Below are 14,486 nucleotides of genomic sequence, written 5' to 3' on the forward strand. Positions count from 1 at the left end.
TATGTTGGTGGGTCCAACTTACCCAGAATAAGCTAAGAAATTCTATGGCATGTTCATAGTAACATAAACGTGTCTGCTTTCCTCCTTGTGAATTGGTGGCATTCAGAATAACATGCACTAATATTCGCAACATCGTTCGTGTGAATATGAACACACAGTAATTTATTATCTTATAATAGAATTATGCCACCCTCTAAACATAATGCATTTTTATCTGAAGTTATGGGAGATATTTTATTTAAAATTCATTAGCTCTAGCAAGAAGACAGGGTAAAGGCCATTATTCCCATTCTACAGCTGAAGAAATTTCTAAGGGAGGAAATATTAACCTCAGACCAGTAGGGTTTCCTGCGTTTGCCCAGGGGCTCAGACTGCAGGCCTGATGCTTTAAAAGGTGGAGGGCTAGGGAGCACTGGCCTGGCCTCCTGGGGCTGTAGGATAGTCTCAGTTGAGGAAGACTTACCTTACTGGAACAGTAAACTGTTCCTCTACAGTACTATGCACAGTGGCAGAATCAGTTTGCTATTTTAGATGGAGCCATATTAATAATCCATTTTTAAACAATCTGGTTCACCCTCTGGTCATCTGAGTTGACCAAAGACATAGGGCCATATCAGAGAGACAGCCAGTTAGCAAGAGGAACAAGCCACAGGCCGGTTTTCTTCTTGTGGAAAGTCCTCTCATCTAAAACTCAGAGGTCCACGTTCTATCAATTCTAAGACCAGTACGTGTGTAAAGAATTCAGAGCTTGCGGAGTGAAGACATGTTTGTAGTAGAGTTCTTTCTGAGATCATCTTCATCTGGGCTAAAGGTTTGTGTGATAAAGGACAACTAATCAGAAGGCATGTCATGCCCGTAGAGTCGACTTTCTCTTCTGGCCCCATCCCCTCCCCTGCTCCTCCATAGAGCTTGCTTTCTGTCTGGAAGTACAACAAGACACCCGGTTAGATCAAACCTAACACATGTCCGTCATAAAGCTACCTCGAGCTGCCGCCGATGATTGTCACTTGAGGGGAGACCCCCTCCTCACCACACACAGCCTATCCAAGAGTGCCTGTTTTTCTATCCTCATTATTTAACAGTGTGTGCCGATTACTCAAAGCGATATGGGCAGGCCCTGGTAAATATAGCGTTGCTGTAGTGTTAACTTTTTATAAGGTAATGCTCAGGTTGCCTGCAGTGTTCTAAAATTACTCTGTGGCCAGGGCCCCCTGCTTTATCGCTTTCTATAGTTTTAAAGTAGTTTGAAGCTTGAATAACATAAAATAACATAATATAATGTTATTTATGTTATTTCCCACGTGAAGAACGCCTGTAAACCTTGCAGTATTGAAACTCAGTGAACAAGGCATCTTAGACAAGCTGAAAAACAAATGGTGGTACGATAAGGGGGAGTGTGGAGCCAAGGACTCCGGGAGTAAGGTCAGTCGCTGAAGGTCTTTTTGTACTGATTAGCAATCACATTTTGAACCACTGTTTATTTTCTACCCCAAAACGGCTTTCCTTCCCAACACACCCCCCCCAACACAGTGGGACCCCTTTATAACAGCAGCGCTAAAGTCACAAGGCAGGCGGCCCACCAAGGAGACCTGCCGCCAAGCACCAACCATTGACCTTGACCTTCAGGATGGAGCTAGTGTTGAGATTGGAACCCAATCTGGCCCACCGCACTTCCAAAGCTGTGAAAAACTGAGCTGTGTTATAAGGGGGTTTTACTGTATTTCACATTTCGAAAGTTCAAAGAGAAAACCTAACAACAACCACAACCAAAAAAAAAAAAAAAATCCAGTTGTGACAGTACTTTCTCTTAACCTCTTACAGTGTCAGAGACTTTGTAGTTGTAAATACCTTTGGTTATTCATACATTATATCAATCTCATGTGAAAACAGTCAAAGAAATAAATAACAAAGACTGGTCTCTGTAAGCGGAATGATTAGCCTCCTCCCAGCTGCTGTCGTATTGAGTTCAGCATCTATTTAGATCTCGAATATCATTAAGTCTGTCACACTTCTCTCTTCCAAAGGTGTCATTTGAATCTCGGTACATAATACTTTTGAAATTTAGTCGCATGCTCCTTAAGGGTATACATTGTCAGGATAACATCACATTGATAAGCATGAAACACTCTTCCCCGCCTCCTTCCTGCCCCCCTTTGCTCCCCTAAGAAAGTTCTTTTTAGTTTCAATTTTTGCCTTGCCTTTTTTTGAACTAATATTGTGGTATCAGTTAATTCATTTCATGAAATGTCACTCATTTCCCCTGTGCAGTGAACCATTTTGCTACTGGTTTTCCACATCCCATGACAAGGAATTCTGTGAAACTTAAATACCTGGAACTTGAAACTATTCTTGTTGCCACAACTTAACGTGGGTTATGTCCAAGGACACTTTTCCCTCATGAAATGCCACATACATATAATAACTTCACGGCAGAGGGAGGGTTGCCGGAACCGGTCCATTTCCTAGTGGATCGTGGAGCATCCTTGCAGGTAGCCTCACCAGCCTCCTTAATAAGGAAATGATCCATTGTTTCATAGGGGACAGAAATTCCCACTTCTCTAGTTTCCTGTCACTGGCCCTAGAAGAGTGACTATTTACAAGGTTGTGTAAACATGAGGCTCACACATACCCTCCTCCCCAACCATGCAATTCAATTCTAATTGGCCTTTTTATTAAGGTAAACCAGTATAGCGCGGTCTCCTATAACAATAGAATCAAGACATGGCCGTATCCTCTCTCCATTTAATTCTTTAAATGACACCAGGACTAGCTGAGCCACAGAGTGTTGAGTGTCAGCCATGGCCATTACCTGCTCACTGTGTTACCATTTCAGTAAGATATTCAATTCCCTGACTTAACAATTTGGGTATTCCATTCAATGGCATTCAGCAGCAAAATGGTTACATTCCCTCTAAAAAGACTACAAAATGCTATTTTTTTTTTTTTTCAAAGAAAGGCTCCGGGCCCTTGGTGTGTCCTACCTCAAGGTAGGGCTCAAGGCACCAACTTTTTTTCTTTCCATTGTTCAGCAGTTCAGTTTTTGCTTTTTCATACAGGCAGATAACTTAGTCAGATTTGCAGTTTGACCTGAAAGTCACTGACCGGCTTCCTCGATTTCCCCCCGCCCCTGTTTTAAATAGAAAACAGATAAGTGTAGTATTTTTTTTTAATTATTTGCCACATTCCCTGAGTAAAGCTGAAAATGAGCTGGATTTTTTTTAAATCATCAGCCTCCTGGAAAAGCTTTCTGATTTATATGGAGCCAATTCAGGACCCAATAGGTCCTCCTGACAGTTTTCCTTCAACTCTCAGGAAGATGGGAGGGAACCAATTCTTTGTGCTATGCCCTTGTTGCAGAAGCACAAAGACTTGCTGCCCTGAGGATGCAAACTTAGCAACCAGTCCCCAAAGGGAGCAATTTCTCAGCCACCGGGGGGAAAGGGGAGAGTTAATCCCTTTTAAACAAACCCTCGTGAAGGAACTCTCCAGATAGGAATATCAGGAACCTCTAATATTCTCACCTGGTATCTTCAAGACAAGTTGTTGACAAGTTTGTCACAGGGACAACAAGGGAAAAAGGGGTGTTGCGGGCCAGAGAGGGGAAAGAGTGCTTCAAGTTCCCAAATGAAAAGAGTGTTACATTTCTAGAGATTATGTCACAGCTCAACTCTGGCAAATGGCACTTTGAGGCTGGCAGAAGAATAAATTGTGCTTGTGTTTACACTTTTGCTCCTGTGGCCAAGCGCTGTTATATTTAGCTGCTGACACCATTTTGAGGTACCAAAGGAATTAAGGAGTCAAAGTAACTGAACGTCTAGGTGAGGACCACAACTGTCAACAGAAGCACAATCTACCATCTTGCGGGCCACTTGTGAAACATCAGTCAGTTGCCAGAGTCGAGTCATAACACTTACTGACATCAATGTTTAGTTCTTTTGCAACTTAGAACTATCCTATATTGTTGTCATGCATTATGATGTCCTATTGCTTGTGTTTTCCCCAAGAACTAATAGCGTTGTTCATTTCTCTTAGGACAAGACCAGCGCTCTGAGCCTGAGCAATGTGGCAGGCGTTTTCTATATACTTGTCGGAGGTCTGGGGCTGGCCATGATGGTGGCTTTGATAGAATTCTGTTACAAATCACGGGCAGAGTCCAAACGCATGAAACTCACAAAGAACACCCAAAACTTTAAGCCTGCTCCTGCCACCAACACTCAAAATTACGCTACATACAGAGAAGGCTACAACGTGTATGGAACAGAAAGTGTTAAGATCTAGGGGTACGGTCAAGGTCTAGTAAACTAATCAGCTTTACCTTACTATGTGTTAATTTCTCCTCTCTCTCTCTCTCTCTCTCTCTCTCTCTGTCTCTCTCTGTCTCTCACTTTGGTTTATTGTTTCGAGTATTGTCTATTCTTTGCAACCATTTGATTCTTTGAAAACAATGGTTGTGCTTTCTTGTCGGGCAGTGCTGCTTTTCTAATAGCACCATCGTAATTGTACTATGGTGTGTGACCCAAAAGGAGAAGAAATTCTCTAGAGCAGCACTGTTCAATGGGAATGTTTGTGAGCCACCTACGTGAACCACATGTGTAATCTGAAGTGCTCTAGGAGCTACACCTTGAAAAGTAACACAAGTGAAATTAGTTTAAGGCTACATTTTATTTAACTCAATATATCCAAGATATCATTTCAACATGTTCTCAATATCAAAAGTGAATGGGCATTTGACGGGATGAGCACTGGGTGTTATTCTATATGCTGGCAAATTGAACACCAATAAAAAATAAAATTTATTTTTAAAAAAGTGAATGGGATATTTTACATTATTCCCTTCATGCTAAGTCTTAGAAATCTGGCGTGTATTTTGTACCCATACTACATTTCAACTGGTACTAGCCCCCTACAGAGTGTTCGATGGTCACATGTGGCTACTGTATTGGACAGTGCAGTTCTACAGAAAACAGCTGCTCTGGATCCGATGGTAAAATGAGGAATGGAAGTGGGCCACTACCACCTTGAGAAATGCAGTGCTTCTGTAAGGGCATGGTGGTTCTCTTAAGTGTAAATCTGAGACCATTTCTTTCATTTTTGAGTTTCTTTGTTGTCCCTTTCTTGGAACTGATATTCAGGTAAGTGTCTCCCAAAGAACAGTCTAGGCTCCCTGCTGTTGGCTGCCCTAAATCCATACTTAGATGAACCTGACTGATGCCACCTTGAGTCTAGCAGCTACAGCCAAACCCCCACCCCTACCCCAACCAATAACTCAAACGTGTTCAAAGACAAGCTTGAAGTGAGATAGCCTGTCCATTCTGGAAGTGTTTAAAAGAATATAGTCCTGTCACCTTCAGTGCATCTGTCATCACTAACACACCCATCTGAAGGGGAACAGAACAATTAGCAACTTCATAGCCCTTATTCTAGGTGGGAGATATCTTACCTCATGAGTCTACATCAATATGAATTTCTTGAATGCACTCAACTTTCTACAAATGCAGTATTTGCGTTTTGATCTCCTTGTATTTCACATTGTGGAACTAAATTCAGCCCACTTTTAATTAATATTTCATCCAAATAAATCGTGTGTCTTCACCATGGAAAGCATGATCTCATTTGATGAAGTTGCTGGTTGTTCTTTCCTGCGGCCGACTGCAACCCTTTGCCACAACATACTCAGTACACTGAACTAACCCACTAACTGAGTTTTCCCATTGCATTGCTGAATGTACAATATGTGGATTCATCTGTAATTAGCATTGTTTGCATGCAAGCATTTAATGTTCTAGTGTGCTTACAATATTTTACTCTTGAGTAGGTTATATAGGCCCATTACAATTTGGGGCACATTATTTGTTTTTTCGTAGGATAGTACATGGGTGATTTCAGCTTACCTTCATTATCCCGAATTCTGAGATACTGGCATCCAAAAAAAGAATACATCTGAAATTTGCCTAACAGTTTTCCAAGTGCTTTCACATCTATTGCCTCATTTGAGGTAGTGGGTCACAAAGTGTTTTCCCTTTCAGGTAACAGACCCAGTCACACCCAGTGACTTGCTCAAGGCAACACAACTAGGTAGTGGCCATTCTGGGACTAGAACCCAGCCTTCCTTCCTCTCATATCTGTATTCTCCTTGCCAAACCATCCTGCCTCTAGCCTCCAGTGGCCTGGTGGTCTCCAGAAACCTTGAAATCCCAACAGGATCCTGTTAAATGGAAAGCAGATCCTAAGTCTATGTCCACTTGTTTACCAAAAAAGACATATGCCTCATTTCTTACACATTCCACATGAGGTTGTATAGTCAATATCTCCTGCTTTCCCCACAAAGAATCTTTCTGAGACAAGTATCAGGTCATACAGTCTCCAGAACCTCCTTATTATCAGCCATTCCATCTGAGAAGCTATGTCTCTACTTCTCAGCTACTATAGCTTCAATCTCTTGTTAACGCCCCAGAGCAGTGCTTCTTAGGCCTCAGAGTGTGTTGTGAATCACCTGGGGAATTTATAAAAACGTGGATTAGGATTGAGTAGGTCTGGGATGCTACCTGAGAGTCTACATTTCTCACAATCTCCCAGGCCATGTTGATGCTGCTGGTCCAAGGAGTTGTAAGATTCTAGAGAAAATGATCTCAGGGCATGTAACTTAAGGAAGGAAAGAAAGAAGGGGGGAGGGAAGGAAGGACAGAGGGAAGGGCAGAGGGGAAAGGAAAGACAAAAAAAGAAACAGAAAGAGAGGAAGGGAAAGAAAGAAAAGCTGGGGTCAGCAAACCTCTGGGCAGAATGTTGCAGTCCTCAAGTGGAGGCCCAGAAATGAAATTTCCACAGCTTCTGGCTCTCTGACCTTCCTTTAGTCATCTTGGTTGATCCTCTGAGTCTATGTGAAGTCTCCAGACAAGAAGGAAAAGCCTCTGAGGATACCAGAAAAATCCTTCCATGTATCAGTTCAAGAGGCACAAAGCAAGCTGAGCAGGAAACATAAACCTCTTTGCTGTCCTCAGCCAGCTCAGTCACATAATGGTAGGGGAATGTTGATTAAGTGAAGGGTGAACCCTTTATCCATTCATCTTTTAATTCCCATGAAGTTCTGGAAGATCTCCTAATGACTTCTAATTTGTTACCTAGTTATTAGGCTTCCAGTTATGTGAATTGGCCTAGATCTATCATGGTCTATGTGGAGGCACAGAGATCAAGCAGCACCCTGAGATTTTTACTTTTATTGCTAATCATCGAGTCAGCCTTAGGAGTTTGGAGTACCAGTAATTCTTCAGGAAAAATGACCCCAGGGCAATTACTTGCAAAAATATGATCCAGGTAAGACCTGGATAATAAAAAGCATCCTCAAAAGAAGAGGGAGTCATCGCTCATGTTGTATGGGTGAGAATAGTCAGGATTATTGAACTTGTTGTGGGAACACACACCTCAGCCTCAGATTCAGCACCCACCAGGGAGCAGACAGCTCCGGGGCTGTCTGCTGCCTCTCTGGGTTACTGACCAACTACTGAAAGTGTGCCCCCCCCCACCCCCCACAATCATGCCTTGGCAGTGACTGACTGCCAGATGTTCCAGATTCACTGCACCCTCGGGTTGGCTCTGCTGTTTTAAGAGATTCTCCCCAATTTCCTCACTGCCGTCAAGAACTACTTCTTGTGCACCTGTCATCACTAACACACCTACCTGAAGGGGAACAAAACAATTAGCAACTTCATAGCCCTGATTCTAGGTGGGAGATGTCTTACTAGACATCTACTAGAGCTACTTCTAGCTTCTTTGGTTTCTTCAACTATATTTTTGAAATGCTTCTCATTTTCAAAACCTCAAGATACTTGAAGTTAAGGGAAAAGATTTCTATTTTTCCTCTAAGATGGTTCCGTTTAGTCCTCCCAGAAAATGTTATTAACTTTGCTCATGCCACCCATTTTCAAAATGATCGATTTTCCTTTCTGCAGCCCATGCATAGACATTCTTCCTGGGGAAATTGTTGGCTCAGGAGAAAAACAAGGGTTCCCTTGGTACAGAAGGAAAGGATGGAGAAGAGGGGTGTGCACCTGAAAAGGAGGCAGAAAAATGCCCTGCAGTCTTCAGAGTCAGGGGCAAATGAATCCCCTGCACTAGTTAATACCTCCTACAGGAGGGCAGCCTCAGCATCCCAACAGGCCTATAACATCTGGGGCAAGGACCCCTGCCAAGCCCCTTCATGGGTATCACCGTTCTGGCCTCTTTCTGGAATGTGCTTTAAAGTCCATATGCTATGTTCAGATTGGAATAACTAAGGTCGTAGGTATTAAGAGGGACAAGCTGTCACCTTTCCAGTAATGAACAGCAAATTTTCTTCTCGCAGTCAAATGGATTTCAATCGAACAAGCCACACAGAACATCGCTTATCCTCTGTCTTAGGTAAACAGTCCCTTGTCACAGGCTCTGCAATCAGAATTACACTCCACAGATTAGTTGCCCTGAATATCTCTATATGAATGCTACTAAGACTTCCTAGTATACTTGCATCCTAAGTGATCAATGCCTTGAGTTAGACTTCACGCAACATCCGTGACGTCTTAGTACAATGCACAGTAGTGAAGGAACCTAATTTAACCTCATTGCAAAGCATTTGCATCAGGTGAGAGAAGTGAAACAGACTTGTTGCCTAAAGCCAGTCAAACCGAGTGCGGCCCCAGAGATGCCAGTTTGAGAAAACATTCATGGTTCTCGTCCCACATAGATGGAACCATAAGAAACTTTGCAATTCCTAAGAGAAAGCCCGTTCAAATGGAAGTTTCCCCCTTGCCTTTGCAGATCCCATCCCACTGGCGGCATGTGATGAGAGGAATCACCGAAAACGTGGCTGCTTCAAGGATCCTGAGCCAGATTTCACTTTCCTTGGTGTCGGGCATGACACGAATATTGCTGATGGTGCAATGACCTTTCAATAGGAAAAACTGATTTTTTTTTCCTTCAGTGCCTTATGGAACACTCTGAGACTCGCGACAATGCAAACCATCATTGAAATTTTTTGCTTTGCTTGAAAAAAATTAAAATAAAACCAACAAAAAAATGGACATGCAAGATTCCAGTATGCGAAAAAAAAATCTTATTAAAAAAAAGTCAATTGAACAAAAGCCATTCTTTGATACCACTGCTCAGTATATGAACACCATGTTCTTTAATACACACACACGCACACGCACACACGCACGCACACGCACACACACATGCACACACAAATTTAAAATTCCAGTTCAGCAAATAGGCCCATCTCAGCTAAAATAATTAATTCCTCCTGATTTAAAAAAAAAAATCTCTGACTCCCTGTGTTTGGGAAGACAGACTGGCATTTCTTCTAGGATCTGCTGACCAGATGTTTTTGGTAGTTCCTGTTGGTAGTGATGTTCTGTGCACCCTATTTCCTTTCCACGTTGCTGAAATGTGTATATCTTTAGAATGTAAATGCGACACTTAAGAAAATTCAAACACTTTGGAAAAGGGACTAAACCGTGACTTCTCTGTGTTCTGGAAATGGTTTTGTGAAAATGCTTTGATAACTTCCCACTCGGTGAGGGGATGAACAGAGCTTTCGAAATTGACTTTTGTGTGTAGCAAGGGACGGCGCACTATCCGGCATACCTCTCGGTGCTTTCCCAAAACGGATCCCGGGGCTTTCCAAGAAGCCTAGAATTGCAGCTCACAGATCTGTTTTTCTTGCTTCAGTGTGCATTTTCAGTCAATATAGTTGAGTATTTAGCATTGAGGTGAGGGAAATGCTGCCTACACTCCCCAATGTGTTTAGAAGATCTTTCTCAGAAACAACACTGTGTTTAGCTCTGCTTTCTCCGCTAAGTATGCCTTTCAAGTGTACACCTCGGAGACAGGACCGCGTCGCAAGGCAGGCCAGTGGGTTCAGACCCCAGTTCTCAGTGTGACTTTACTCTTGCTAGGTCTGTCTTCCCAGCTGTCGCCTGTTACTGCCCATGGCTCTGCGTCAGACTGCATGTGTCCTTTTCTAGTTTGCAAAGACTAAAATGCATTCCCAAACCTACTGCTAAACCGAGGGCCTCAGCATCACTCCTAGGTCCTTGCTTGGGGCAGCCTCTCTCCTGGCTCTCTCGGAAGATCGCTCCACTGCTCCACAGGCTATCAAGTCACTAATTGCGTACCTGCCGTTGGCATTATCAGAACAGTCAGAGGAAATAGTCTCCGCTCACTAATTACCTCCTATATAATGACGTATGCTTTCTGTAGTTCAGTAGTTTGCTCTCATCAGTGACGTGCATTGGGAAGTTTCCAGACTGTAAAAACTAGGAGCTCGAATTCATTTCCCAAGTGTGACCTTTAGATGCTTAGCCGACTTGCTGCCCATTTGCTCTTGTCTTCAGCAAAGGAAGGAAGAAGTCTCGTTCCAATGAAACGTTTCCAGAAAAGTGTAATATAAACTTTCATTCCAAAAATTGTGTCGTAAGCGAATAACTCACCTGTCAAATTTTAAATGGTATTGAACAAACAAAAAGAAAGCTGTTGTGTTTTTGTTTTGTTTTGTTTTCATGAAACTGTGATTTTCAACTTCTGAATGCTATGATGTCCAGAGCAGGAAGCAAACGCCGTGCAAATGTGAAGTTCTATAAAACAAATCAACCGACCTACACACAAATGTTTTCATAGGCACTGTATAAAGAGAAATATATGTTTATTGACTCAAATCAGTTTTTCAGAGGAAACTTCACTGGGAATGAAGAGGCGGGTAAATTGGTTTGTTATTTTTTAAAAACCTGCATGTTTAAAAAAAAAAAACATTGATTGCTTCAAATTTCTGCTACTAACTTCAAGCTATGGGAGTTTGGCAGTAGTCACTTGAGGATTTTTTTTCCAATTCTTTTCTTTTTGTTGTTAAAGCTGTACTTCAGTGAACAGAAAAATTGCCAAGCAAACTAATGGCTGTAAAAGCGTAAATTGCATGTGTGGGCATAAATTACGGAGCCTCATTGCCATGAGGTATTGTACAAAGTTTTAATACATTTTGTAAATAAAATTGTAAAGAAAGAATTCCATTTCTGTGCTTTGACTCTTTAAAATTTACTTGGATGCAGGTGCCAAGAAGTTATTGTTCACTAATTTACTTCCCATCAGAAGCTTTGCCAATGACGTCACAGTCACCTTGCTGGTGATTCTCATAAAGGATTACACCATGCCCGACCAACACTCAGCTGCAACCACACGCAAGCTCAGAGCCCTTGTCCTAAATAGAAGTGTGCCATCGAGACCTTAGGTTAGGTTTGCCAGGATCTCCAACAGCGAGACGGTGCCCATAAACAGCAAGAAGCAGGACTTCAGTTGATAGGGAAAGTTTAACTCCAAAGCCTTCCATTTCCATTCTTTGTCTCCTCCACCCTTTGAGACCCTCTCCCCAGGGGCTTTGACCCTAACCTTGGTTTCCCATCCTCCTATTTCCAGATCTGACCTCCCAGCAAAATGTCCAAACTAAGGATCGATGTTCTTCAATAACACTCCCAACTGCCTGCCCCACATCACCACAAAGTATGTGTCTTAGTAGTCTTAGTTAAGTAGCTAAGTTTTGTTCTGCTGTCTAAATTCCTAATAGTAACTTCATGTTCTATTAGAAAAACTTTAGTTCCACCTGGGGTCACTGATCTAGTGTGCAGAGAAAAATAATGAAATCAGGACTGTACTGATTTTATGTTTCTGAGGGAGAAACGAAGGCCACTGATCTAATCTGATTTGTAGATTGTGAACATGGAATACAGTTTTATCCAATACATAAAGCAAGTGTTTAAATATAGGCCAGTTTTATATCCTGATCACCATAGAAAACAGAGAATAATGACAGGAGGGAAGGAAAGGATTGTTTGCAGCTGAGCCAGGAAAGAAGAAAAGGGCAGTTGAGATGCTAGAGAGAGAAAGGAAGGAAGCTATCTGGGGTCACAGAGTTTCAAACAAGGAGCACAAGGCCTTGGAGACAAAGAAAACTCAGAGTGGGAAAGGAAAACTCTCAGAAGATTCTGAAGTGCAGGCTGATGGAAACACACTGAGGTTAATTTGGCCCACATGCCTCTGCAGATTACTCCCATCTTCACTGTCCCCGGAAATGCTGTCAGATGGGCTGGCCAAACATCATGCTTTATTACTCTTCAACTGCTTTCCTTGTCTTCAATTAGGACACCTACAGCAGTCCCACCAGTAGAGAACTGATTCTCTAGGGAGGAGATTCAGTGACCAGATTAGAGTGGTGCTTCCCTAGGTGACTGATAAAATCGGTTCAAGCTCCAAATGATGCCCCTGGATCTTCCAAAATAACGAGAACTTCCAATTCCTTACCCCGAAGGAAAAGCCACTCTCAGGTGTTGTGGCAGACGATGATAGAGTTCAATTTAGGTTCAGATGGAGTTTGGGTTGTTTTTTTTCTCCTTGATGGGAGGGAGAAGCAAAAGGAATATGTGTAGTCTTTCTCAAATCAGACTGCAGGTAGCTATATATCTTGCTTACACATTGGGTCAGACTTGCCAACCAGGTCTGCAAAGAGGTCTTGAGCATCAAATGTCACACACACACACACACACACACACACACACACACACACACACACACCCCTCCATGCACAAAAGGAAAATGTCCCTTGGTCCCCACATTGGTTTCCTTGCCTGTCAATAACCACATCCCATCACACTGTATAGTAAAATCTTCAAATGGGAAGGGCAAATATACTCAAGGAAACCTAGGTAGGCTCAGGCAAGAACCGTGCTGCAAATTGGGTGGGGAGAGAGGGTTGGCTGTGACTTGGGGAGATGAACCTAGAGGAGAACACATTGAGAAGCAAGAAGAAGTACCATTATTCCTCAGAATGCAGACTATGTGAAGCAGAAGAGTGAGTAACAAGCTGTCGTGGAAGGGCCATATGCCAGTTATACCACTAAAACCTACCATCAGTTAGAGCCAGAGCCAGCTATTCAGCTACTCTGTCCCCTACCACTCCCCTCTTATCCTCACCCTGTTGGACTGGGCTTTGAGGTACCAGTTTATTACCAGATCACTTTCCAGATATGACACTCAGTAGCAATATATCTGCATTCAATTGTGGACACACACAGAACTTGGCATCCCAACAGGACATGGGCCACTGGAGAGACTTACCATTTTGACCCCTATCATCTCTGGACTGAAAGCAAGGCAAGGTCTTGGAAGAGTGAAGAATGGCACTGAGAATTAATGAAATTTGCCTCTAGAACTGAAAGCCAAAGAATGAGGTGCTAGGAGACTTCTCGTACATCTAAGACTAAAGTCATAGACAAGACATTCATATTCAGTGAAGACACAGGACACACTTTTGGGCGTTCTCAAAAGGTTCCCCGCGAGGCTTTTTGTCACTGTTGTCAGGAGAGGATGGAAGGAGGTATTAGGGAGGGTCTGCCATTCTCTCAAACCTACTGCCATTTCCTTAGCATCCTCAAAACTGAGCGTTCACAAACTCATTTGAGTGGGCAATATGCCCAAGCTCTTTGACAGTCATTGTCCTTGTAGCAAACTTGGCTCCTGCCCTCAGGGGGCCTGCAGGCTTGGTGGCAAGGTAGATGATGAGTCTATATCCATTCATGCTCAGTGCTTTGCTCAGGGAAATAACTATAAGGAGCCCAACATGAAGACTTTCCTTCTGCCTCTTCATTTGAATGTATGCTTCCTAATGTAATTGGGTGGAACCTGACTGATTTCTAATACAATCAGGTGGAATTTTTGTGCCTCCAAAGCTGTGGACCTTTTCAACTAAGTCACACCTGGCCCTTGTAGGCCCCTAGCTGGGGAGAACCTCAGAATGACTATTTTTCTGCCACCCTCGGAGCAGGAGATATTTGTTTATTTATTGCCCCATAATGCCCTCACGATAAAAGTATAAAAGAACTGAGGTTCCTAGGTGGCTCAGTTGGTTAAGCAAGCAACTTGATTTTGGCTCAGGTCATGATCTCAGGATTTTGAGATTAAGCCCTGCATCGAGCACCACACTCAGCATAGAGCCTGCTTAAGATTTTCTCCCTCTCCCTCTGCCCCCATCTCTTTCTCTCTCTCTCTCTCTCTCTCTCTCTCTCTCTCTCTCTCTGTCTGTCTGTCAAAAAATACAAAAAAAATTAAAATTAAAATTAAAAAGAACCTGCAATGTCAGCCTAAGGAATAATCTTCTCCCCATGTTAGTAGATTTGGCAAAATTGGCCTTTTAGTGGTTTCACTGAGTTTCAATCCTGTAGCAAAATGGTTGATTTAAATTTTTCCTAATAAATATTCATTAAGCCTTAGCAAGTCAAAGCTCTAGCAATAGCTCACAAGAAGCTTGAATGTAAGCCAATGGGGGAAACAATTTCACAAATATTTCCAAACAACATTGCCATCTTCCCCATGAGTGTGCAAATTTTTCTGAAAGACTAGAGACCCACTCTCAACCTGGTAATGGCCTTTAAATCCTATGTTTTCCCCCACTTACAACAGAGCTTTGGAAA

The 14,486-nt window shown here is 42.6% G+C and overlaps 1 protein-coding gene across 6 annotated transcripts in view; it reads left to right on the forward strand.

Moving 5' to 3' along the window:
- The window catches only part of GRIA3 (glutamate ionotropic receptor AMPA type subunit 3), a 281,171-nt gene extending 270,140 nt beyond the window's left edge, over positions 1-11,031 (forward strand). For 4 of the 6 annotated variants that reach the window (XM_041740750.1, XM_041740751.1, XM_041740748.1 and 1 more), the window contains 3 exons: positions 1,308-1,422; positions 4,033-4,280; positions 8,791-11,031. In XM_041740750.1, coding sequence (XP_041596684.1) covers positions 1,308-1,422; positions 4,033-4,278 — 361 coding nt within the window. In that variant the 3' untranslated portion in view covers positions 4,279-4,280; positions 8,791-11,031. Of the gene's footprint in view, positions 1-1,307; positions 1,423-4,032; positions 4,292-8,790 lie in introns of those variants that run through there. The other 2 variants (XM_041740749.1, XR_005985642.1) reach the window with 2 other exon arrangements.
- Positions 11,032-14,486: the final 3,455 nt, after the last annotated feature.

Source organism: Vulpes lagopus, chromosome X (assembly GCF_018345385.1).
Source record: "Vulpes lagopus strain Blue_001 chromosome X, ASM1834538v1, whole genome shotgun sequence".
Lineage (NCBI taxonomy): Eukaryota > Metazoa > Chordata > Mammalia > Carnivora > Canidae > Vulpes > Vulpes lagopus.